The sequence below is a fragment of the Sinocyclocheilus grahami genome, unplaced genomic scaffold (assembly GCF_001515645.1).
Source record: "Sinocyclocheilus grahami isolate Dianchi unplaced genomic scaffold, SAMN03320097.WGS_v1.1 scaffold1067.1, whole genome shotgun sequence".
NCBI lineage: Eukaryota > Metazoa > Chordata > Actinopteri > Cypriniformes > Cyprinidae > Sinocyclocheilus > Sinocyclocheilus grahami.
In genome coordinates, this window is record NW_015506246.1 from 434,981 (window position 1) to 462,575 (window position 27,595).

The 27,595-nt window shown below is 34.9% G+C and overlaps 1 protein-coding gene across 1 annotated transcript in view; it reads left to right on the forward strand.

The window, feature by feature from the left end:
- The window catches only part of LOC107566282 (latent-transforming growth factor beta-binding protein 4-like), a 78,680-nt gene that overhangs the window by 29,476 nt on the left and 21,609 nt on the right, over positions 1–27,595 (forward strand). The window contains exons 6-16 of the mRNA XM_016251676.1: positions 1,920–2,132; positions 8,871–9,145; positions 11,662–11,764; positions 14,745–14,813; positions 16,431–16,553; positions 18,814–18,978; positions 20,528–20,959; positions 21,043–21,150; positions 22,661–23,164; positions 23,248–23,355; positions 26,523–26,651. Of these exons, the coding sequence (XP_016107162.1) occupies positions 1,920–2,132; positions 8,871–9,145; positions 11,662–11,764; positions 14,745–14,813; positions 16,431–16,553; positions 18,814–18,978; positions 20,528–20,959; positions 21,043–21,150; positions 22,661–23,164; positions 23,248–23,355; positions 26,523–26,651 (2,229 nt within the window). The remainder of the gene's footprint in view (positions 1–1,919; positions 2,133–8,870; positions 9,146–11,661; positions 11,765–14,744; positions 14,814–16,430; positions 16,554–18,813; positions 18,979–20,527; positions 20,960–21,042; positions 21,151–22,660; positions 23,165–23,247; positions 23,356–26,522; positions 26,652–27,595) is intronic.

A 27,595-nucleotide genomic window follows, 5' to 3' on the forward strand; every position in this document is an offset into this window, starting at 1 on the left:
CGTTATGCGTATTTGCGTGTGTCTGTGTGTGTGTGTGTGTGTGTGTGTGTGTGTGTGTGTGTGTGTGTGTGTGTGTCTGTGTGTGTGTCAAGGAAACAAGGTAAATCTCATCTAACTGAATATAATTGGTTGGGTGACCTCAGCGTCTTTAAGTCCCAAAATGAAACTACTCAGATTTCTCTCATCTCCCACACTCAAACTCTTGTCAGCGACAGCTGGGAGGAAATGGGTCAGCCAAAGACGACAGATCTTAACCGTCTCCTTGCTGTTTGTGTGTGTTTACTTTAAAGAACAAAAAAAGATAATATCATGTTTGTTATCTTCTCAGTGAATTTCATTCCTATTACAACGTTTCCAAACATTGTGCTGTTTTTCTTGCTTCATTTTAGTCAATATTTGAATCAGAAAAAGCACTTTACATCCTTGATAAACATGCTTCATAATGGCGTCTGTACCATTTTACCACCAACTCTTTTAGATAAGATCCAGAAATATATTCTGCACTTATTTGAGGTCAATAAATAATGTAGATTGCAACCTGGGTTGACTTAAAGTAAAAGCAGAAATTTTACATCGGTAATTGGACAAACAGTTCTGACACCACTAGTGAAAATATTTGTCTGTTGTTTTTTTTGTTTTTTTTTTGTGTAATTATTATTTTTCATTTAGGTTTACGGAAACATTGGACTCTTGTTTATTTATTAATATATTAAATTTAATATTGTAATTGTATTGTAATTAATATTTAATAATGTAATTAATTTACTTAATAGTATTATATTGTGTTATATTATATTATAAGTAATTCTTAATAAATTATTTAATACTATAATTTTATTTAATACTCTGATACTCTATTTATTGTTAAAATGTCATCAAATTTACAATAACCATCATATCATCAGAGTAATTTGAGTTTAATATATAAAAAAAATGTATGGGTAACACTTTATTTCGATAGTCCACTTTAGACATTCTATTAACAGTAAGTAACTTTGCAACTACATGTCAACTAGCAGTTAGTAGAGTATTAGTAGACTGTCTGCTTAATATCTTCTAACACTTTCTTTGTCAACTTATTCTACTAAACCTAAACCTACCCTAACAGTCTGCTCTGAGAGTTAGTTGACATGTAGTTGACATGTAGTTACAAAGTTACTTATAGTTAGTAGAATGTCTAAAGTGGACTATCGAAATAAAGTGTAACCAATGTATGTGCTCTGTAAAAAGTGGCATCCTGCAATTGTTACATTTCTACATTATTTAACCCATAATAATTTTTTTCTTGGCATCATTTGATCTGTACAGGTTGGTTTTATGGAAGGTAAATACAATTTTTGACTTGAATAAAACCAGTTAATTTAGATGTTACAATTTTTTTGTTTGAATTTGAGTTTCTTAGTATTAGCCAGCATAATTTAAGAAAAACTTTTCTACAAAAAGTAAACATGGTCAGTGTCAAATCTGATTAGTGACCTAGAAATTACTTCTCCATCATTTGTTTTACATTTTTATCAAATCCCTACACACACACACACACACATGCTACATTTATTTTCTTTCTTTTTTTTTGGTCATGGGCTTGGTCCAAGCTTTCCAAACGTATTAATACATCTCAGACATGTGATATAGAAGGCATGCCGAGGCCAATAATGACATAAAAGAAATACAACAAAAAATAATTGCTTTTTATAGAAACTTTCCATTTTGAGAGGCACTAAACCAAGACTCATAACTAAGTTGTTAACAGCATCCATTCAAAGACAGTGATGGCTGTGTTCTGTGTCTTTCATCAGAACCTTATTGAGCTGTTGTGGTTTTTAGAGCAATAATTGCATAATTGCATAAAGTCGTTCATCAGGGATTTGCTCTGATTCTCTGTGCTTTTTACTCACGTTCTCTGTTCTTTCTCCCGTCAGTCGTGTGTCCGATGTTGTGTAAGAACGGAGGAGTGTGCGTACAGAAGGATCAATGTCTCTGCCCGCCCAACTTCACTGGGAAGTTCTGCCACATCCCCGTCTCCACCAATCACATCGAGAGACCGGCGACGAGTGCTGTGGATTCAGCCAATCAGCCGATGACGTCTGAGTACATACTGCCTCTGCAGACGCCTGAGCAGGTCAACACCAATGGTGAGAGGATCTGTGTTTTTCAGTAAACATGTCTTACAGCGGATTCACTTTTTTTTTTTAGGTCTTTGCAAAAAGCACTGTTCATTTAATGTTGCATGTTGATTTATGGAGGGGCATGTTGTCACACAATGGGGACCTGATGAATGTCAGTTTGAGAGAAATAGTTTTAAATACCATTTGAATTGCGCTTTTTAAGTTCTACCTGAAGTTAAAAGGCATTTCAACAGCATATCGACATTTCAGATATTTTGAAGCATGTGAAATGGTTTTGACCTTGTGAAAAAGTACTGTGCTTCAAATCTCAAAAGTACAAAAACAGCAATTAATATAATGTTAGTTAAATAAAACGCCACTTAAGTGTACTTGAAGAGAGCATGCACCACTTTCATGACTGTTCCTTCAGTAGAGTTTTAAAAAGTTTTACTTTAGATAATGTTTTGTATTTAAATATTCATAATCTTTTGTCAAGTTTTAAAGAAGTACACTTATTTTGATGTGTTGACAAACATACTAAAACGCATGTAAAGTACTTTATTATAATTTTAACTGAAACGTGTTATTCAATATTAGATTTAAATAATATTGTATTAAATGTTTTTAAATTGCAACTTCATTATTACAAATGTGTAATTAAATCTATGTTCAAAATACGTGACATGCACGCACATTAGACAATAAAATGCAATAAATTACATTTTAAAATACACTTAAATATAACTTATAGCAAGTGGGTCAAATACCAGTCTTAAGTTAAACTAACTGCATTGTAATATACATTTAAAATTCAAATGTATAAAATTAAACTATAGTTAATTTTGATTTGATTGCAATTAACATGCAATTAAATGTCTAGAAACTTGACATTCAGTTTGCATTCCAAGTATATCAAATATCATATATTTTTAAAGTGTATCATTTCCGTAATAAGTATGGTTTTTAAAAGTGTGCTTTTTTTTCACAAGGGTACAGCAAATTTGAACAATTTAAGCAAAATTAGAAAAATAGACCCTATTTTACCAAACACACCCTGTTTCATCAAAACTTTTACAGTGTTAAAATACATCAAATTAGCTTAAGATTCTCATCGAGGGAGGGTAATATGTGTTTTGGCACTGTAGTCTGTTGTGTAACTCATGGCTGCATACGGATCCAGACTCTTGTGATGGTGAAAAATGACGCATGGCGACATTTATTTTCTGTTTTCATTTGGCTGCTGCTCTCGATTTGGATGTGATCCGTAAATGGCAGCATCGGAGTCCTGTGAGGAATTAAAGCAGAAACACGGCTGATGCATCACGCAGATGTCAGTTACACCTGGAATATGTGAGCGTGTGGAGCTTGAATAGATCATGTGTCTCGTGTGTGGGTTTGTTGAGGCAGAATGACGTCAGGGAAACCACCGTGTCCACAGTTTTTACTCTGAAATCTGCTCTGGGTTGTGTTTACTACACAACTCTTACAGAAGGTTCAAACGCTCACTGAGCATTGCAATAAAAGCCTGGAGGTGAAAACAGGGTACATTAAACTTATTTTGTCTTCTGGGAAACATGTAGGCTAAGTATCTACTGTAGTTTATGAAGGGCAGTACTAAATGAAAAAAATTGCACCACTTTCATGACTGTTCCTTCAGTAGAGTTTTAAAAAGTTTTACTTTAGATAATGTTTTGTATTTAAATATTCATAATCTTTTGTCAAGTTTTAAAGAAGTACACTTATTTTGATGTGTTGACAAACATACTAAAACGCATGTAAAGTACTTTATTATAATTTTAACTGAAACGTGTTATTCAATATTAGATTTAAATAATATTGTATTAAATGTTTTTAAATTGCAACTTCATTATTACAAATGTGTAATTAAATCTATGTTCAAAATACGTGACATGCACGCACATTAGACAATAAAATGCAATAAATTACATTTTAAAATACACTTAAATATAACTTATAGCAAGTGGGTCAAATACCAGTCTTAAGTTAAACTAACTGCATTGTAATAAACATTTAAAATTCAAATGTATAAAATTAAACTATAGTTAATTTTGATTTGATTGCAATTAACATGCAATTAAATGTCTAGAAACTTGACATTCAGTTTGCATTCCAAGTATATCAAATATCATATATTTTTAAAGTGTATCATTTCCGTAATAAGTATGGTTTTTAAAAGTGTGCTTTTTTTTCACAAGGGTACAGCAAATTTGAACAATTTAAGCAAAATTAGAAAAATAGACCCTATTTTACCAAACACACCCTGTTTCATCAAAACTTTTACAGTGTTAAAATACATCAAATTAGCTTAAGATTCTCATCGAGGGAGGGTAATATGTGTTTTGGCACTGTAGTCTGTTGTGTAACTCATGGCTGCATACGGATCCAGACTCTTGTGATGGTGAAAAATGACGCATGGCGACATTTATTTTCTGTTTTTTGGCTGCTGCTCTCGATTTGGATGTGATCCGTAAATGGCAGCATCGGAGTCCTGTGAGGAATTAAAGCAGAAACACGGCTGATGCATCACGCAGATGTCAGTTACACCTGGAATATGTGAGCGTGTGGAGCTTGAATAGATCATGTGTCTCGTGTGTGGGTTTGTTGAGGCAGAATGACGTCAGGGAAACCACCGTGTCCACAGTTTTTACTCTGAAATCTGCTCTGGGTTGTGTTTACTACACAACTCTTACAGAAGGTTCAAACGCTCACTGAGCATTGCAATAAAAGCCTGGAGGTGAAAACAGGGTACATTAAACTTATTTTGTCTTCTGGGAAACATGTAGGCTAAGTATCTACTGTAGTTTATGAAGGGCAGTACTAAATGAAAAAAATTGGATATTTAGGCAAAATAAGAAAAAATGTACACATCTTCATTCTGTTCAAAACATCCCTGGCTCTTAATGCATGGTTTTTCCTTCTGGAGCATCAGTGAGCGTTTGAACCTTCTGTAATAGTTACGTATGAGTCTCTCAGTTGTCCTCGGTGTGAAAAGATGGATCTCAAAATCATGCAGTCACTTCTAGAAAGGGTCCAGATATGCAAAAGATGCTCCAATCATCACTATAATGGTCACCCCCAAAAAACAACATAACAGAAAGTTAGAAAGCATTCAACACTACCAAATATCCCACTTGACGTTAATCTCGCACAAAAAAAAAAAAAAAATCTAAACCAATTCCTCAATTACTAAAAAGTATAGCATATGATAAAATGTTTTAGAAGACGTTAGTCAAGTATTTTAGTTACGTCATTCCTAAGAAGCCGAGTGTATCTAGTGTTTACAGATAAACCCTTACAGGACCTTTGACCTAAATGACCTTACAGGCATTTAACCCTAATCTCAATCTGGCAACCGTCGCTCAGTGACATGCCGCAGACTCTGCTCATGGAATGCCGCGTGTTTATTTTTTGAGTTGGTTTATTTAATCAGGCAGTCATGATAAATGTGTTTCCATCTGTCATTGAGTGTCAGGTGAGCTCATGGTTTTGGCAGAGAGACACATGAACAAGCAGACGAAGGCGACCGCTGTATCGCTCCAAAACTGATAAGATACGACAACAACAAAACCTCACAGAGTGATCAGGAGAGACAATGTGAATTTTATTTCAATTCCAGTTGTGTAGAGAGACCTGATGTGTTGATCTAACCGGTGACAAGTCTAGCCTGCGGCGTGTCAGAAATGTGTGATTCGATTAATTTAGCTTTAACTTTTGAAGGGATATTCCAGGTTGAGATTTATCAATTGCATCTCTGGCGTGTTGTCATCACAGACAATCATTCTGGCTTAGCGTTGAAGTCTATTGGGCAAGTTTTCTGGATGGTATAGAAAGTGATTTGATCACACTAGATTCATGTTAGCTATAATATACTCTTGCATTTGTTTTCTTTTTTTATATTGCTGAAAAACTGCTGATATTCAAATAATGTGCATTAGTTCTGAAATTAAGCAGGGCTTCTGGAGGTTTTTTGAAGGCAAGTCTAAGACTTTTTAGTAAAAGGTGTAAAGGATAAATTGAATGGAACACAAAGTCATTATGTCTCTAAATGTAAATACATATTTGTAAATACATCTTCCAAAAGATCTCTTTTTTATCTTTTTGCGGTGTGAAACAGTAACAGAAACAGCAATATACAGTATTGGAAAACAAAAATGTTTGCAGTGCATGCAACATTGAATACCATGACGTTATCCATTTAAGATAATATGCTCTGATTTATGACCTGAAAGCGTGAATTTAAGATCTTTTTTAAGACATAAAGCATATACACAACACAACATGAATTAACATTTTGGGATATGTTTCCCAAAAGCATTCTTAACTAATTATATTCATTCATTACAATATAGTTCAACGAACATTCATAAACCTCATAGTTGGAACCATAGTTAATTCTTTTTTTTTTTTAATCTTTAACATTCTTAAATCAAGATAAATTTACATCTATTCTTGTTTTAAGCATAAATTCACTTAATTGTAATACATTGTTTCAGAAAAAGAGAACAAGAATATATATATATATTACTATATATATATTACTACGTACCATGCAATGGTAGTTAAAAAATAACCAGCTTAAACCTTTTATTTTTTAAGACATAAAGCATATACACAACACAACATGAATTAACATTTTGGGATATGTTTCCCAAAAGCATTCTTAACTAATTATATTCATTCATTACAATATAGTTCAACGAACATTCATAAACCTCATAGTTGGAACCATAGTTAATTCTTTTTTTTTTTTAATCTTTAACATTCTTGAATCAAGATAAATTTACATCTATTCTTGTTTTAAGCATAAATTCACTTAATTGTAATACATTGTTTCAGAAAAAGAGAACAAGAATATATATATATATTACTATATATATATTACTACGTACCATGCAATGGTAGTTAAAAAATAACCAGCTTAAACCTTTTAGGGGAAATGCTACATTTTTTTAATGCTACACTACTTGTATTATTTTCAGTGCAAGGTGCCAGTAAACCCTACAGCTTTCAAACTAAAAAGCACTCATATTGTGCAAGTGGTGGCTTGGATCGGGGTTATGAGCACTAAACACCGTCTGCACTGTTGTGTAACAATCTGAATCCCAAACTGAACCTGGTGTTCCCAGATGGGGCTGCAGGGATGTTCGTCCAAACAAATAAGGCCCATGTTGTGCCTGTCTTTTCTAGGCCTTTATTACCACAGAGCCGTTTTCATGCTGTCTTTAGACCTCAAATCATCTTTTATAAAACACAGACTGGAAAGCGCCGACATTGTATTTAGCGCCTGTTTGGCGAGGAGGGGTTTCTCTCGGAGGAAAATTGGACAAGCGTTTTGCCAGGTTTAATCTGTGAGAGGCGGGAGGTAATGGTGACTCACAGCTCGAACACACTTCAGGAGAATGAGTCTTCTGTATGCAGAGATCCGAACTCGGATGCTCTCTATATCTTTCTCTTTCTCTCTCTGTTATTTCTGGAGCATCGGTCTGTTTATGTGAGAAACAGTACACACGTTAATCTTGCTTTTTCTTTTGCTCTGTCCTGAGTATGTGAGAGTGATTTAGTGTTATTTGCAGGACTAGGGTTCAGTGCATAGAGTCAGAACATGACCTGTGATGCCAGAGGGCCGGATATTCATTAATGTGTGTTAGCAATGACCGTAAAGGCTCTTTGTGATGTTTACAAGCATGCTGTGTGGGATTAAAACTGTCTTGGAACATTTTTACCGTGCCATTATTATTATTCATTTATATTTGCTTTTGAAATTACCCTCACCTGCTGCTGAACAGGTTTTCATGAATCAGGGTCATAACTAGTTGTGGCATGTAGCTTAATTATAAAGAAACAAACAAACATCATGAATGAAGTGTATTGTGTTGCTCTTGTCCCAGATCCAGACTTTCATTCTAAATTATGAAAACCCACCATAAAAAATATAAATTATTGCATGTTTGAAACAAAGAATGATAATCATTATTCATTTTAGTATTTATTATTTTTATTGTTGTTTATTTATTAAGTGCTTTCTAATATTTTTCACATAAACTGCAACCCACAGTTGTGACATCATTTTTATTGCAATGGTTACACTACAAAAAACATATATATTTTCATTCAGAAATTGCACGTACATTATGCAAATAATTACAAAAAAATGGCAAGTAACACATTGAATTAAACATGAAAGTGTGAAGACATTGTAAAACAGTCTAGTAATCTTTGTTTCATTATAACTTCGAAATAATATTTTTTTAAATTGTACTAATAAATAAACAGTTAGTGTACTTATTATCATGCAGACAACAGTGTCAGAAAGGAGCTGCTTGAATGAAATGTGAGACATGTTATGTGTGAACACAGTGTTTTTATTGAGCATCATTTCTAATGAAAGTGTGAAAATGTTATGTAATTGTGTGCATTTAGGATGCATAAAATGCTGGTTATGAGCTTCAGCGAGAAAAAGGAGTCTGCAATTTTATTCCAAAATTGGTTATTTCTATCTCTTTAAATTGTCATAAATTGTAATTTTGCTAATAAACACAGTATGTCGTTTAAATAATTTAACATCAAATTGCATATGACACTGTGGTGGGAATTCTCATTATTTTCACGAAAAAATGAGTAAACTAACCATGTATGTCTACACACTGTTGGATATTGTTAGTGCACACATGTAGTTATGTTCTGGAAGAGCTCTTGATTTCTTTAGTGTGTTTCTGTGTCTGATCCGGTCTCTCTGTCTGTCAGCGTCCCCGATGGTGAAGGTGCGAGTCCAGCATCCTCCAGAGGCCAGTGTGAAGATCCACCAGGTCTTAAAGGTGGGCTTCGGCCCCACCATCCACGAGCACTCAGAAACCGTGACCTGGTCCGCGGGGCTCTCAGGGGCCCGTCCTCACCAGCTGCCGGGAGAGAGAGCCGAGGCGGCGCTGCCGAGGGTTCAAGCCCAGACTATACGCGGGGATTCAGTCTACACCGAGACGTCCGGCTTCAAATACTGCTTCAGAGAAGTGCGCAACGGAAAGGTTAGCTTAAAGCTCTTCTGTCTGCATTCCTCATTCGTTTTAGCAGCAGAGCGTCTGGTTCGGGTTCTAGTTGGAACAGGACTCGAGCTTGTCTGGACTATGCTGGATGAATCGAGTACGACTTGTTTATTGTGACTCTGTCATGTGATCGTGCTGAACTTCAAATGTAGGTTAGCCAGTGTCGTGAAAACCACTTCAGTCTGCTGAAGTGTGTTCATCCAAGATTGTTTAGCCAGAGTACTCTGATTATAGCACAATTCGTCATTTGTTCAAATTCATGTTGCTGGAAATATGCATTTGTTTCTATGGAACACAATAGTAGTAATTCAACATAATGACAAGGCTGCTGTTTTCCATACAACAAAAGAGGATGAAGACCAGAGACGGTCAAGCTCCCCAAAAGGAACAAAAAAGTAGCACATCACCCTTGTGATAAAGAAGTACACTTTACTTTTAAAAAGAGTACTTATGGAAATGAGATACTTTACGAATATACTAAAAGGGCATTAACTATATTCAGTGTTTTCAGACATTTAATTGCTTGTTATTTACAATTAAATAAAAATGTGTAGTTTAAATTTATAATAAATGCAAGAGGGCTTTTTTGACACTTAAGTAGTATACATAATTTCATAATTATTTCTATTGTCTTTAAAATATGTTTAGTTGATGGTTAATGTACTGACAAGAATTCAAGGTAAACTAAAATATACTATAAATGCATTTTTAATGTGAATGTAAATACGTGTGTTATGATGAAGTTGCAGATTAGAACGTTTAAAATATATTAACTTTAAAACGTAATATCAAATAACAGTTAAAAGTTACACGTGCTTTAGTATGTTAGTCAACACGTCAAATTACTGTTTACATCTTTAAAACTCAACAAAAGATTATTAAAACAATATTTTAAAAAAAGCTTTTAATTTGATATTATTACAAAGTGCACTTTTTTTACAAAAAAAAGTACTTAAGTGTGTTGAGTTACAGTCATGAAAGTGTCTCTTTTTGCACTTAAGTGGCATTTTATATTTTATTAATGTTATGGTTTCTGAAAGTATTATTTTTTTTTAAATATACTTTTAAGATTTAAAGTAAACTATACAAGTGCACATTCAACACACTTCTTTTTCTCAAGAGACATGACTGCATAATAAAAGAAGTCAGTATGCAGTAGCATAATATGAGGAATAGATTGAAATTTAAAAGGACAGTTAATAAAAAAAAACAGAATTCTGTCATCATTTACTCACCTTTTGTTGGACACAAAATACACAATATTTTGAATAATTTCAGTAAAAAAAACATCTGACAGTAGCCATTGACTTGCATAGTATAGGGAAAAAATAGCATGGAAGTCGGTGGCTAAAGTCAACATGCTTTGAGCAACATGAGTAAATTATGAAAAAGTTACACTTTATTTTGATTGTCCACTTTAGACAATCTACTAACACCAAGCAACCAGTATTGGGTAAAGTTACTTTTAAAAGTAATGCATTACAATACTGCATTGCTCCCTAAAAGTAACTAATTACATTACTTAGTTACTTTTTATGGAAACTGGAGGTACTTACTTAAAAAAAAAAAAAATCGGTAACACTTTACTTGAAGGGGTGTGCATAAGACTGACATGACACCTTCATAATCATGACATGACACATGTCATGAATATGAAGGAGGTTTTATGCATGTTTATGACAACTGTCATTATGTGTCATTCGCTCAGTTATGACATTTTTAATGCAAATATGACATTATTTGACCTAACCCTAACCTAACCCTACCCTTACCCCTAACCATAGCCCATAACAAAGACATCTCAAACAATGTCAGCTTTGCATTAAAAATTACATAACTGAGTGAATGACACTTAATGACAGTTGTCCTAAACATGCATAAAAAACCTTCATATTCATGACATGTGTCACGTCATGATTATGTAGGTGTCATGTCAGTCTTATGCACACCCCTTCAAGTAAAGTGTAACCAAAAAATCTGATATTTTCTTGTAAATAAAAAAGTAATGTGTTACTTTACTAGTTACTTGAAAAAAGTAATCTGAATACATGAGCATTACTTGTAATGTGTTACCCCCCAACACTGTTTGCAACTGCATGTCATTTAGCAGTCATTAGAGTATTAGTGAGTGTCTGCTTAAAGGATAAGTTAACTTCCAGAATAAAATTGTCTTGATAATTTACTCACCCCCATGTCATCCAAGATTCAAATATTCCAGGACTTTCCTCCATATAGTGGACTTCACTGGTGGCCTACATTAAAATCGTTGGCCACCATTGAAGTCCACTATATGGAGAAAAGTCCTGGAATGTTTTCCTCAAAAAACGTAATTTCTTTGCGACTGAAGAAAGAAAGACGTGAACATCTTGGATGACATTGGATGATTTTTTTTTATCCTGGAAGTGGACTTATCATTTAACTCTTCACTCCATGCCCAATTCAGTTGTTTGAGTGAATGGATAAGTGAAGGATTGTGTGTTTTCTGCTCCGCCCCACAGTGCAGTTCTCCGTTACCTGGTCTGAGGAGTCAGGAGATGTGCTGCAGGGGTGTTGGGAAGGCCTGGGGCATCAACGAATGCACGCTCTGTCCCGCAGTCTTAGGTGAGAGTCTGCTCATGGAGTATGTCAGCACTGTCAGACAGGCCTGGAGGGTTACAACTATAAATCATCTGAGCGATTATAGCTGCACAGTTTGTACTTAGAGCACAAAGAGGCAACAAAACACTGGTTTGTTCCTTCTTAACTCATAAATTCACTGATATCAGTTCAGCTGGCTGGTAAAACACATGTCTATCTTGTAAAACAGAAAGTACAGCAGTCGCTGCGTGACTTCAGGAGATAAATATAGCTTTGAGAGTTCTCTGGCAGACGGCTCATTTAAGTCCTGTTACTATATTATTATTACAACAGTCAAGGTGTCGCCATTAGCCCTCCGTCAGCCGTCTGGCTAAACATTACAACATATTTACATTCCTCATCCACTTGATGAATGCTGCCACCTTTAATAGAAACTGACTTCAGCACCCCTATCATTTATTAAATATAGTGACATGCAATGACATAACCCATGATTTTTTTGGACAAATTCATGCAGATACAAAACATGCAAAACATACAGTTTGTTATACTACTGTATATGGGGTAAGTTGTCACAATGGGATATGCGATATGCAGAAGCTTTATATGAGAAATAGATAAAAATTTAAAGGGATAGTTTACCCAGAAATGATCTCAGGTTTTTTGAGATGTTAATGCAGATCAAAACATGCATGCAGTCTTTATCATGCAGTTTTTTGCAACACTGTGGGGTAAGTTGTCACAATGTGAGTATACAGTATGCATAGCAAAATTAGCACATATAACAACAATTTAACTTATATATATCCATTCATATAATTATGAAACACATTTCATGGAACAATTCATGGAACAGAAAAAAAAAGATGCACAATTATCAAACTGTCTGTAATTGCAATTGTAAAATGGGAGTTAATAATTACATAAATTTATTACAACTTTCCGCAATAAAAATGTGGCATCCTCCCTAGACCTGACATATTGTTTTCTAATAGCTGTTGGATAAATAAGTAAATACAACAAATATGATGATATTGTAAATAGGGGGGGGGGAATCACATTTAAGAGGGTTTTTATAGAGAAAAGCATTTATTAATAATCCAATTGATCAGTGCTATTTTAGTATCATTTATATAATATTATATTTTCGTTGGCCTAGATTTTTTTTTTTTTTTACATTTTAATCTTAGCTAAAGTTTTAATAATTTAGTATTATTGTCATTTTCCTTTTTTCTGTTTTTTTAGTATGTCTATATAGTTTTTTATTGATTTTGTATTATTTTATTTATCAGTTTTAGCTTATTTCGTTTCAGGTATCTTAGTACTTAAAGTTAAACAAAATGAAAATAAGAAATGTTGCCTTGGCAGATAAAAATAGAAATAAAACAAATGTTTTTTGTGTTTAAAACAAGTTATTTTATGTTTTATTTTAGTTTAGTTAATACGTTTGGGACCCATTCTCACCATTAACTTACTATTAACTGTGACTTTAGCCTCAGTAAACTTCTTATTTTCATCTTGTTAATAGTTAGTCAGATAGTTGTTAAGTTTAGTGTCGTGGAGAATAAGCCATGTGCTTTATAAATACTAATAAACAGTCAATATGCTGGTAATATGCATGCTAATAAGCAACTAGTTGATAGTGAGATCTGGTCCCTAAACTAAAGTGTTGCCAGATGTATTTCAAATCAAGAAAATGTGTTTTATGGTTTTAGTTTTAGTTAAAATCTCATAACCTTGTTGCTGTTGTTCTTAGTGCAGAGAAGCATTTGCTAAGGATATATTTTCATAACTGCTAAGCGACCCTGAGTGGTTGATAATGTTAAGCACACGGTTATATAATCATTTTCCCCGATGCTGAATAATGACTGGAACAATAGAGCCGTCTGTTACACGCTTCGGGATCTCTGGCTCCCCAGAGCCACAAATATTTAACCTCACAGGGACAAATAGTTATTTTTCCTTTCTGTGAAGCACTCTGGAAAGTATGCCTGAACTGCTGGAAGACTTTGTTGTGAAACATGCTTTCCCTTGTGAAAAAGAAGTGTACTTAATTGTATTGAATGTGTACTTGGAGTGAACTTCAAATCTTAAAAGTATTTTTTTTAAACTGTACTTACAGATAATATGATATTAATGAAATAAAAGGCCACTTAAGTGACTTAATGAGAGACACTTTTATGGCTGTTTCTTAACAGTCTTTTAAAAAATGCACTTTGTAATAACGTCAAATTAAAGGTTTTCCTTTAAAGTACATTTTCAATCGTTTTAATAATCTTTTGTCGTGTTTTAAGGAAGTATGCACATGTGAAGTGTAATAATTGTAACTATAGTGTGTTATTTGATATCACATTTAAAGTTAATGTATTTTAAATGTAATAAATGACAAGTGTGCAATTACAAATATATTTAAATACATGACATACAGGTATTTTTGGTTTACTATAAATGCAGCACATTCATCAGTAATTTTTACCAAAAAGTTGTTTCAAATTGAAATGAAATTACATATAAAGATGTACTGAAGTCCTACTTAAGTGGGTCAGAAAACACTCTTAAGCTCAATTAAAATATAACTGCAAATTATATGTTCACGTAATTGTAAATACAATGCAATTAAGTGTCTGAAAACTTCACGTTCATTACTTTGTAAAAGTGTACTTCTTTTTGCTCAATGGTTGCCTTATAAATAAACTGTATTTAATGGTGAACTGTAAAGCTATACATTAAGTTACATACAGTATATGCATGCACATAAGCTACATATTCTCACATGTAAGAACAAAGCCAGAATGTGGCTTTAATGAAATATAGTGTCTGGATGTTTTGTGTTATTGTATTTGTTTCAGCCTCTAGTCTTGCTGATGAATCACTTGTTAATTATCTGCATGTTTTTCCTCTTTCTCGGTTTGATTTTCCTTTTGCACGCATTATTAAACTAGCTGCAGTTTGACAGATGTGTCCGTACGTCTTACTAGAGATCGATGTGCTCTTATCTCATCAGGAAACACTGTTAATGGACAGGGAAGCTGCCCGAAAGGCTTCGAGAGGGTCAACGGGACGCAGTGTGTGGGTAAGAGTCCTCGCCCCGTCCTCCTGTGCTAGATTGATCCTAGCGTTCGCAGTGATCTCTCGCCGGCCAAAGCACATTTTAGGAACATGCAAACAAACACTTTGTTCTTCCTTCCTTCCTCCAGAGGTCAGCCAAATACATCAGTCTCTAAAGACGGTTTAATGGTTGCTGCACACATCTAGTTTTGTGTAAATACTGAAACTGAAGCAGATGCTCTTCTCAGTCTCGCTCGTTGTGTAGTTCATGCTGCTTTAATGCTGTGGCGCCGATGTGATAAGTAGACATTGAATTGAGCGTTTTACTCAAAGTGACTAACAAAGCACAATCCGCATTGAGAAGAGGGTTGAAGTTTGCATTTATAACCCATTTTATTGCCATAATGTGCCATATTTCTGAGTGAAATGTGAGACGAGACTATTTTATCTATTGCAGATCTAAATCCCAAAATGGGAATATAAATTGATTGAATACTTTAATAATGCATGTATTATAATTTATAGAAATTTTTTACATAATTTTTAAAATTATAATATAATTAAAATATATGTATGATATGTTTGTTTATTTATTGATTATTATTTTATTTTTATTGATTCTTTATTTATTTTTTATGTTATTTTTGAATTTATTTATTTACATATTTTGACCACCATGGAGTTATTTGAATTACAGTTTGGCACATATCATGTATGCTTCGGTCTGGCTTTTGAAATACATCCAGAGGAGCATTTCCAGCTTAAAAAAAAAATTCCTTACATAGCTGTTAACTCCAGGTTTTCTCACATGGTAGTAATTATGACGGAATGAATCTTTCACAATTTGTCAGTATGTGCGAAATCCAGAGACCACCTTCCCCAGAGGAGAATCTACGGCATTGTTTTCTAATCTTTCTCCTGACCGTAACGGCAGACCAGATGGCTTGATAAACACACTGTAAAATCTATTTATCAAGACAGAGCTGGAGGTGGTCACAGGGTCAAATAATGACAACTTCAGATTTGTTACATATCTCTCTCTCTCCGCTACATTTCCTCTCCTGCTTCTTCAAACCACAGATTCATTCTGTCATTATGTAACATTAATGGTTCCTGTATTTGCAACATTTGATGTAATAACATTGTACACCACAGTGCAAGGTATCCTTATGTAAGTACTGAAAAGTTTGTACGTGCATGTACACTCTTCAAATTAAAAGTCCTCTATTGGTATTGATGGACAACCTTTAACATCCATGGAACCTTTCCACTGGACAAAAGGTGCTTTAAATTATTAAAATGTTCTTCACACTAAGAAAGTTCTTTTAAGAACTGTTCACTGAAATGTTCTTCAATGGTCCTTTTGGAAGCTTTATTTTTAAGAGTGTATCATGCGGAATCACGTTTTCTTGATCATTATTGTACTATATAAGCATACTGTAACTTTCCGGAAAAAATATATTTTATTGAAAATCAAATTGAAAATTGGTTCACCTGTTTGTCTGGACGGGTGCTTCTTGACTCACAATCAGTCTCAGTTATCCATGCAAGTCTACTTAAGTGTGTTAAGAAGTGTGTTAAGCACCACATGAACAATCCAACTCGTCAAGTTATGACAGTCATGTTTCCTCCTCTGGTGTAGATATTAACGAGTGTTTGCAGCCGGGTTTCTGTGAAAATGGGAACTGTGTTAACACCCGAGGGAGCTACAGTTGTGTCTGCAAAGAGGGCTACTTGTTGGACGCCTCTCATGGGATCTGCATCTGTAAGTACGGGGCTGTCGGACACCACGGCGTCACCTGAGAGGAGAGCGGTAGCGGGAATATGGCAGGGCAGCCAAACCACACAGCTACAGCCTTCAGTCATACACAGACGTAAAGAAATAATTCTCCCAAAAATGGAAATTTGCCAAAAATGCACTCACCCTCAGGACATCTGGGCCTTGTTTGCACGGTCAGTTAAATGTGACCCAATTCCGATTTTTTTGCTCGTATGTGACCGAGATCGGATGTGTTCTATGACCATGTAAACAGGGAAAAAAACGCATGCATTCGGATATTTCGAGATGGGTTTCAGGCCTCATTCATATCTGGAAATAAATCAGATATAAATCAGATATGTGTCAACGCGTTTGTCCATTTTGGCTAGTGTGTGGTGCAAGAACCCCCCTTTAAGCATGTGCGATGTTTCAGATGGTATGGCAAGTGTAAACACATTAATCGAATACGGGTCACAATTTAAAGAACGTGTAAACGGACGGTAAAAAAAAATGGTATATAGGCAACAAATCAGAATTGGGCATCAAGACCTGCAGTGTAAACGAGGCCTAAGATTAGGATGAGTTTGTTTCTTCATCAGATTTAGAGAAATGTAGCATTGCATCAGTGTCTCAGCAATGGATGCTCTGCAGTGAATGGGTGCCGTCAGAATGAGAGTCCAAACAGCTGATAAAAACATCACAATAATCCACAAGTAATCCACAGCACTCCAGTCCATCAGTTAACATCTGGAGAAGACAAAAGCTGAAACAAATCCAGCATTAAGACGTTTTTAACTTTAAACCATTTCTTCTTGCCAAAATACGAATTTATAATCCATAATAATGCTTCCTGAATCAGGTGTGCATATATATATATATAAAACCCTTGCTACATGTACTGCATTAGGCTAACCGAGACTTGTCATAGTACTTGCTTATTATCCTCTTTTGTTGGTTTTGATTGCTTCTATTGTCCTCATTTTTAAGTCTCTTTGAATAAAAGCGTCTGCTAAATGACTAAATGTAAATGTTTCTTACAAACATGCAGCTTTTGGCTTCACAAGATATTAACTGATGGACTGGAGTGCTGTGGATTATTGTGATGTTTTTATCAGCTGTTTGGACTCTCATTCTGACGGCACCCATTCACTGCAGAGCATCCATTGGTGAGCGAGTTGCATTTCTCCAAATCTGATGAAGAAACAAACTCATTTGTATCTTGGATGGTCTGAGGTGAGCATTTTCAGGTACTAAACCAAAGCATGAGTTTCAAATCCACACTACAAAGTGAACACAGATGAGTGGAGGTTTTTGGCTGTGTGGCGTTGTGCTTCTGTCTATTCCAGCAGGCATTACTGTGCTCTGCTTGAGAGATGCCTGATGAGTGGAGCTATACTTTTCCCTTTGTCCTGACTCTGCATATGCATCCCTACATCGAGGCCTGTCCTGACTGATCGCTCAGTGTTTTCCTGTGTTTCCCCGTCGATTGGGAGCTGCCTCTTTCTGCCTGAGTTTTTGCATCTGGGAAATTCTGTGACTATTTTAATCAGATTTTCTTCTTGTCTGAATCTTGTCAAGCCTTCATGTGACTCTGAGCATTTTCATGTGTGTCAGTCAGGTAAGTGTAACTATGTCTCCTGCTGTGTCTGGTTCTGTATATGTGTGATTATGTGCATATTCCTGCAGTGATTTGGGCTGATCTGTATGTCATTTCCAGTGGCTCTGTGGCTGATTATTGTATGCCTGGCTCTCCTTTAAACTTTGTTTGTGCTGCTAAACCAATCAAAGTGCCAAGAGCGTAACGAATGATGTCAGTGTAAAATGAGTAGCAGAAATATTTATCACTTTAGAACTTTTTTTAAGCTAGATTTGCGTAAGTATGACGTCAATAACAAACACAACCAACTTAAAGGAATAGTTCACCAAAAAATGATTTTATTAATACCTTTATGGTTACTGTATGCTTTTATTATGGATAAGAGCAGCATGATCATTCCTCTAAACTCCTGCTTTTGTGTTCCGCAAACTAATGAAAGTCATAAAGGTTTCAAACGACACGAGGGAGAGGAAATGATGACAGAATTGACGTTTTTTGAGTGAACTGTCCCTTTTTAAGACAGCAGTAAATGTGAAGACTCATCTATATGCTTTCATGTTCATAAATGAATGCATTTGTACTTGCATGCACGATCTGTTGCATGTTGAGATTCGTGTCCCTACCTGTATCCCTATGTAATGTTATTTTATATTATTTCCCCCCTCGCAGCACAGAAGGTGATCTCCTCGGAGAAGGACCAGTGTTTCCGTATCCTGAACCAGGGCTCCTGTTCTCTGCCCATCCTGAGGAACATCACCAAACAGATCTGCTGCTGCAGTCGAGTGGGCAAAGCCTGGGGGAAGAAGTGTGAGTTATGCCCGTACTTCGGCTCAGGTAAGAGAATGCACTTCTCCTTTCAAACAACTGCATTGGAATGAACATCTTTAATGCAGAAGTAGGGGCAAAGAGCGGTAAGAAGGCTGGAGGACAGCACTGAGAACATTACAGTGTGTTAATACAGAATATTGAAACAACATGATTTGGTTTTTGCACAAAGAGTCCAACTGTTCCTCAAGGACCTCGTCCCACCCACACCACCAGCAATATTTCTCAGAAAATGTTTGGAGGACTTTAATGCAGAAGTAGGGGCAAAGAGCGGTAAGAAGGCTGGAGGACAGCACTGAGAACATTACAGTGTGTTAATACAGAATATTGAAACAACATGATTTGGTTTTTGCACAAAGAGTCCAACTGTTCCTCAAGGACCTCGTCCCACCCACACCACCAGCAATATTTCTCAGAAAATGTTTGGAGGCATATCAAAGCAGTTGGAATTTACTGTGTAATTTGTCTTAGTTTAAATACCACAAGTTGAGGTTCTAGCACTGTCCCGGTTGACCCTCAACGTTTCTGGCTCGATTAAAAAACAAAAATCAACTGTGTCCATTCCAGTGAATTATGTCTTAAATTTTGATCTCACACAAAGCTTAGTGCGCTTTATTGTACTGGATGTGCACTTGTAGTGTATACTTGAAATCTTAAAAGTATATTTTAAAAACTGTACTTGCAGATAATATAATATTAAAGAAATAAAAGGCCATTGAAGTGACTTTAAAAAAGACACTGACTTTATTCCTCAACACACTTATGTACACTTTCGAAAGGCACTTAGTAATAATGACAAATTATTTAATTTACTTTGAAGTACATTTAAAATGATCCTGTTTAATAATTGTTTGCCATGCTTTGAAGAAGTACACGTATTTCCATGCATTGACTAACATACTAAAACACATGTAAAGTACTTGATTAGAATTTGAACTGTAGTGTTATTTAATATTACATTTAAAGTAAAATATATTTTAAATGTAATAAATTGCAACTTCATCATTACAAATGTGTAATTACTACCTACAAATATAAATATTGCAAGTTTAAATTGAAATGACTTTAACATATGTAAATATAAATAGCAATTATAAATGTCCCTTATAAAAAAAGAAGGTTGCTTAATTGTATTAAATGCGCATTCTTCTTAAATCATAAAAGTATAATTTTAAAAACTGTTCTTGCAGATATGATATTAGCGAAATAACTTAGGTGTGCTTAAAGAGAGACACTTTCATTTGTTTCTTAACACACTTAAGTAGACTTTTAAAATTTTTACTTTAAAGAACATTTTAAACTGTTAATGTTTTTGTAATATTTTGTCATGCTTTAAAGAAGTACACTTATTAAATGTGTTGACACTAAACATACTAAAGCACATGTAAAGTGCATGGAATGTGCTGTGTAGTTTGTCTGTCTTTGTTTGAATAACACAAGTTGAAGTTCTCCCGTTGTCCCGGTTGAACTTGAAATTTCTGAAACAAAACACCAATGGACACCAATGTGACACCAATGGACATTTACAGGTTTTCAGCATCTAACTCTATGTTCACAGCCGCCTTCAAAGAGATCTGTCCTGCGGGACCGGGTTACCATTATTCGGCTTCGGCTGTCAAGTTTAACCAGAGGCTAGCTGAGATGCTTGACACCGGCGGACCGCCTTTGGTGTCCGAAAATGTCCGTGCATCCACCCAGGACATAGCATCCCAACCTGAAGGCTCCAGGACTCACTCCACAATCTCACAGTCAACCCGAATCCAGCAAGCGCCATATTCACCGATCAACACGCAGACCATCCGAGTCCAGCAGAGTCCTGCGAGACCACAGCAACCTGACACGGGTTCACAGGCCGGCTCGGTTATCACCATAACTCAACCAAAACCAAACCTGTCAACGAGCGGCGGCTCTCAAACCACAAACGCCAGACATCAGCAGCCTTTCAGCATCCGTCCGTCCGCTCCCAGCCAGCCGGCCAGAGTGAACACACGTGAGCCGCAGCGTTTCTCATTAGGTTATTTATTAAAACTCACTGGTGTACGTGTGTGTGTGATTCAGTCTGATTGTGTACAGCTGTTGTACGGACGCAAACCAGCCGGCCTTCGGTTAACAGACAGCCAATATCTCCCGTCAGACCTCCTCCTGTACCGGCTACAGCCCGACCACTTCCAACTAGACAAGGTAAGCATCAGAGAGACTGGTGAAAATTAAGTATGCTTAATTGTGAACTAAATGTAACATTTTCAGACTCTTAGATGCATGGTACTTACAATTAATGAAAATGTATTGTAGTTTAAATTTATACTAAATGCATTTTTGACCCACTTAAGTGGGATTTAAATACATCTTTATCCCCTGGTTTCGTGTTAATACAGAATATTGAAACAACATGATTTGGTTTTTGCACAAAGAGTCCAACTGTTCCTCAAGGACCTCGTCCCACCCACACCACCAGCAATATTTCTCAGAAAATGTTTGGAGGCATATCAAAGCAGTTGGAATTTACTGTGTAATTTGTCTTAGTTTAAATACCACAAGTTGAGGTTCTAGCACTGTCCCGGTTGACCCTCAACGTTTCTGGCTCGATTAAAAAACAAAAATCAACTGTGTCCATTCCAGTGAATTATGTCTTAAATTTTGATCTCACACAAAGCTTAGTGCGCTTTATTGTACTGGATGTGCACTTGTAGTGTATACTTGAAATCTTAAAAGTATATTTTAAAAACTGTACTTGCAGATAATATAATATTAAAGAAATAAAAGGCCATTGAAGTGACTTTAAAAAAGACACTGACTTTATTCCTCAACACACTTATGTACACTTTCGAAAGGCACTTAGTAATAATGACAAATTATTTAATTTACTTTGAAGTACATTTAAAATGATCCTGTTTAATAATTGTTTGCCATGCTTTGAAGAAGTACACGTATTTCCATGCATTGACTAACATACTAAAACACATGTAAAGTACTTGATTAGAATTTGAACTGTAGTGTTATTTAATATTACATTTAAAGTAAAATATATTTTAAATGTAATAAATTGCAACTTCATCATTACAAATGTGTAATTACTACCTACAAATATAAATATTGCAAGTTTAAATTGAAATGACTTTAACATATGTAAATATAAATAGCAATTATAAATGTCCCTTATAAAAAAAGAAGGTTGCTTAATTGTATTAAATGCGCATTCTTCTTAAATCATAAAAGTATAATTTTAAAAACTGTTCTTGCAGATATGATATTAGCGAAATAACTTAGGTGTGCTTAAAGAGAGACACTTTCATTTGTTTCTTAACACACTTAAGTAGACTTTTAAAATTTTTACTTTAAAGAACATTTTAAACTGTTAATGTTTTTGTAATATTTTGTCATGCTTTAAAGAAGTACACTTATTAAATGTGTTGACACTAAACATACTAAAGCACATGTAAAGTGCATGGAATGTGCTGTGTAGTTTGTCTGTCTTTGTTTGAATAACACCTTTAAAGAACATTTTAAACTGTTAATGTTTTTGTAATATTTTGTCATGCTTTAAAGAAGTACACTTATTAAATGTGTTGACTAACATACTAAAGCACATGTAAAGTGCATGGAATGTGCTGTGTAGTTTGTCTGTCTTTGTTTGAATAACACAAGTTGAAGTTCTCCCGTTGTCCCGGTTGAACTTGAAATTTCTGAAACAAAACACCAATGGACACCAATGTGACACCAATGGACATTTACAGGTTTTCAGCATCTAACTCTATGTTCACAGCCGCCTTCAAAGAGATCTGTCCTGCGGGACCGGGTTACCATTATTCGGCTTCGGCTGTCAAGTTTAACCAGAGGCTAGCTGAGATGCTTGACACCGGCGGACCGCCTTTGGTGTCCGAAAATGTCCGTGCATCCACCCAGGACATAGCATCCCAACCTGAAGGCTCCAGGACTCACTCCACAATCTCACAGTCAACCCGAATCCAGCAAGCGCCATATTCACCGATCAACACGCAGACCATCCGAGTCCAGCAGAGTCCTGCGAGACCACAGCAACCTGACACGGGTTCACAGGCCGGCTCGGTTATCACCATAACTCAACCAAAACCAAACCTGTCAACGAGCGGCGGCTCTCAAACCACAAACGCCAGACATCAGCAGCCTTTCAGCATCCGTCCGTCCGCTCCCAGCCAGCCGGCCAGAGTGAACACACGTGAGCCGCAGCGTTTCTCATTAGGTTATTTATTAAAACTCACTGGTGTACGTGTGTGTGTGATTCAGTCTGATTGTGTACAGCTGTTGTACGGACGCAAACCAGCCGGCCTTCGGTTAACAGACAGCCAATATCTCCCGTCAGACCTCCTCCTGTACCGGCTACAGCCCGACCACTTCCAACTAGACAAGGTAAGCATCAGAGAGACTGGTGAAAATTAAGTATGCTTAATTGTGAACTAAATGTAACATTTTCAGACTCTTAGATGCATGGTACTTACAATTAATGAAAATGTATTGTAGTTTAAATTTATACTAAATGCATTTTTGACCCACTTAAGTGGGATTTAAATACATCTTTATCCCCTGGTTTCACAGACAAGTCTTAAGGATAGTCCTAGACTAAATGCATGTTTGAGCTGTTTCAACAAAAAGTATCTTGCTCTGACATATCTTCAAATATGTCAGTGACATTGTTTTGTCTCAAGATGCACACCTGTAAAGTTTTCTTCTAAGGCATTTTTTATAAAAGCTGCTTAAATATCTTAATTTAACTAAGGCCTAGTCCAGGCTTAAGCAAAGCCCCATCTGTGAAACCGGGCCTATATGTAATTTCATAATTAATGCTGTTGTTTTAAAATATATGGTTAAAGTTGACAAGCATGCACGGTGAACTAAAGTATACAGTACTTTAATGTAATTTCTATTGAAACTTGTATGTCATGTACTTAAATACATTTGTAATTGCACACTTGTAGAAATGAAGATGCAATTTAGTACATTTAAAATAGATTCACTTTAAATGTAATATCAAATACGTACATTATAATTAAGTGCTTAAATGTGCTTTAGTATGTTAGTCAACACATCTAAATAAGTGTACTTCTTTAAAGGATGACAAAAGATTATTAAAACATAATGATTTAAAATGTATTTTAAAATAACAATTTTAACTTGATATCATTACAAAAAGTGTAATTAAGTGTGTTAATAAACATAGTCATGAAAGTTTACATTTGACATATTTTAATTAGTGCTGTCAAATGATTAATTGCGATTAATCGCATCCAAAATAAAAGTTTTTGTTTACATAATATATGTGTGTGTACTGTGTATATTTATTTTGTATATATAAATACACACACATGCATGTATATATTTCAGAAAAATATGTTATTTTATATATTAAATATATTTATTTATAATATAAATTATATGAATATAAATATAGACATGTAAATACATGTAAATATTTTCAAAATATATACTGTATGTGTGTGTATTTATATAAAATATAAAATAAATATACACATAACACACACATATATTATGCAAACAAAAACTTTATTTTGGTTGCGATTAATCGCGATTAATCGTTTGACAGCACTAATTTTAATGTAATTTCTATTGAAACTTACATTTAAATATATTTGTAATTACACGTTTGTAATGATGAAGTTGCAATTTAGAACTATATTATCCTTAAATGTGATATTAAATAACACACTACAGTTAAAATTGTGATTTAAAGTAAATCACAAGTACTTTACTTGTGCTTTAGTATGTTAGTCAACACATCAAAATAAGTGCACTTTAAAGCAAAACTAAATATTGAATTTAATAATGTAATATGTACTTTAAAGTAAATCTTTTAATTTGACATTATTACAAAGTGCACTTTTTTATAGTCTACTTAAGAAACATTTTTTTCTTTAAGTGGCCTTTTATTTCATTAATATAATAGTATCTGAAAGTGCAGTTTTGTAAAATATACTGAAGTTCACGACAAGTGCACATTCAATACAATTAAGCACACTTCTTTCTCACAATAGGATGCTTGTGACTTGAAGGCCCTGTCCCAAAAAGTGCACTTGATGTGGACTTGAGTCCATGAAACTGTTGGACGTCCCATTTGTGATTTTATGATTCAGAAGGGAAAATGGGCTGTTTATGTCCTCATCTGCATTTCTTTACTGAATTTTTGGGAACTGCTTTTCACTGCTGCTCTCAATCTGTTCTTTATTGCAATGTCAGAAATATAGTTTTAGGGCAAGATTTAGTATAAAAGTGAAGATGTTCCTCAGGATATTGGTCTTAAACAAAATGTTCAATCAGACCAGAACTTCAACGGGACAATTACGATTATCGTTACGGTGACTTGATAAGCATAAAGACTCACTGTGAGCATGCCCAGAAAATCCATCGGCCTGCTCATATAAATGACTAACTTCTTTGATTTCCAGAGCTGAAGTGACGCCAAATTCATATCAACCTTAAAAAATGCAAAGTTGGATACAGAACTGTAATTTTCTCATCATTTGTCTTCAATGTGATTGTTCGAGGAATTTGGTTTGGAGAGGAATGAATAAATGTCAGTCATCTTAGGAACACAGCATACTTCTGAGATTGAGTTTGGCTGATCTGATTATCTAAACCACAAATTGAACTGATATTGAATGACTTTACCAAAGATAAAGTGTTTTAAAAGTGTATTAAGTTACATAATGAAATATAAGCATGCACAATTAATTTCATCCCTTTTAATCATGAACAAATGTTAGATAAATAATAATGAAAAATATAATTTTATAATGAATGAACGTGTCATGATATTTCAGAAAGTTTGAATGCGTTGCGTATAGTGATGTTTGTGTAAAATTTTAATACAAGTTATTGAAGTTATTAATAGATAGATAGATAGATATGTAATTACCTTTTAATTCGATTTTAATATGTTGTTTTTTACATTATATTATATATAAAATTATATACAGTATATAATTTTCTCCGTTTTTATTTATTTTGTATTTGTATTTATCTATTTACCTTCTAATTGAATGCTGTTGTTTTTAAATTCAGAATTCTGGCATGAAACTCTAGATGGCGCAGTCCGATATTTCTAACTCAATCTGACCTAATGACATCATTATCACATGGCACAGCTGATTGGTTCTCTCCTGTATCGGTAGCCAATGAGCTCGCTGCTCAACATTCAAATAGATGACTAGTGCTTGCCGTAGCAGTTGCAGCATGCTTCAGAAACCCTCCACCTTCCCCAGCTCCACCTGTATAGATCTGCTACGAGGTGATTCATGAATGCTATATGGGGGTTATTTCGTGTATGCTATATGTGCAGCAGCAGTATTTCTTACACGCTCACAGCAGCATGTTGTGGATGTATTGGCAGTAGCATGTCTTGGTACTTGCTCTGCAGCAGCAGCAGCGTAGCAGATCTATTCCGCCAAGACTAAATACATTAACATTGTCATGTACATTACCATGCCAATCCCTCCGAGAGTTTTCATGACAGAACTGTTTTTTTTGTTTGTTTTTTTTTGGCCTTGTGTGTGGTTCTCCAGATGGCCGAGTGTGTGAATCGAGACCTCAGGTGTGCGGTTCAGGGCGCTGTATTGACCTGCCAGGCGGTCGACACACGTGTGTGTGTAACACTGGATATATCCTCAACCCTCAGCAAGGCCACTGCCAAGGTATGAACCTGTGAGTTACTGCATGACTTTAAAGATGAGAAATAAGCAACACTTCAGACTTCCACTCTAAAGAAGAAAAATATATAAGGTAACATATCTATGTAGCCTACTTCCTAAAAAGGGTTGTAAATATTCAGTCAGGTTCAGTCATGATCCTTCCACACCACCAAATTGCCTGCCATTTGTCCACGGCGCATTTTAGATTGTTTTACGTGACTCACCAGTATTTGGCATTGTTGAAGGATTCCTCTTTTTCTCATTGGTTTTCCGAGGCTTTTAAAGGTCAACGGTCAGGGTGACACTGCTAAGAGGACAGCTAGCTCATTTATCATCTCTGATTTTCAGTGCTGTATCTGTGTGAATTTGTTTTATGCACGTGCATGACTTTATAATGTGTTACTTGCAACAGTAAAAGTCACTTACATTGAGGAAAAGCATAAGCAATTTATCTAAATATATTTTATAAAGGAGCCAGAAATATTAGTAGTATCACGATAAGGATTATTATTGTTAACTAAACCCATGAAAAGTTAACTGAAAATGTTTAAAAAATAAATAAATAAAGTTACATCATTTGAAATTTTGAATTTTTATTTAACTTTATTTAAGCTAGTTGCCAAGGCGATCACATTTTTGTTTAGTTTAAGTACTAAAATATCTAAAATGAATTAAAATTAATAAATAAAAACTATGTAAACATTAAAAAACGAATTAAAACATAGAAAAATATCAAATAAAAACTTTACCTAAAATTAACATGAAAACATAAATTACAAAAATAAAACCTAATTTAAAATGTTAACAAAAATCTAGTATATCAGTACATCAATTATATAAAAAATAACACTGTCCGCGATACTCAGAAGAGTCAGAAGAAATCTATGATCAAACCATCTTATCTTTGTCTCTCTCTTTCTCTCTCTCTCTCTCTCTCTCTCTCTCTC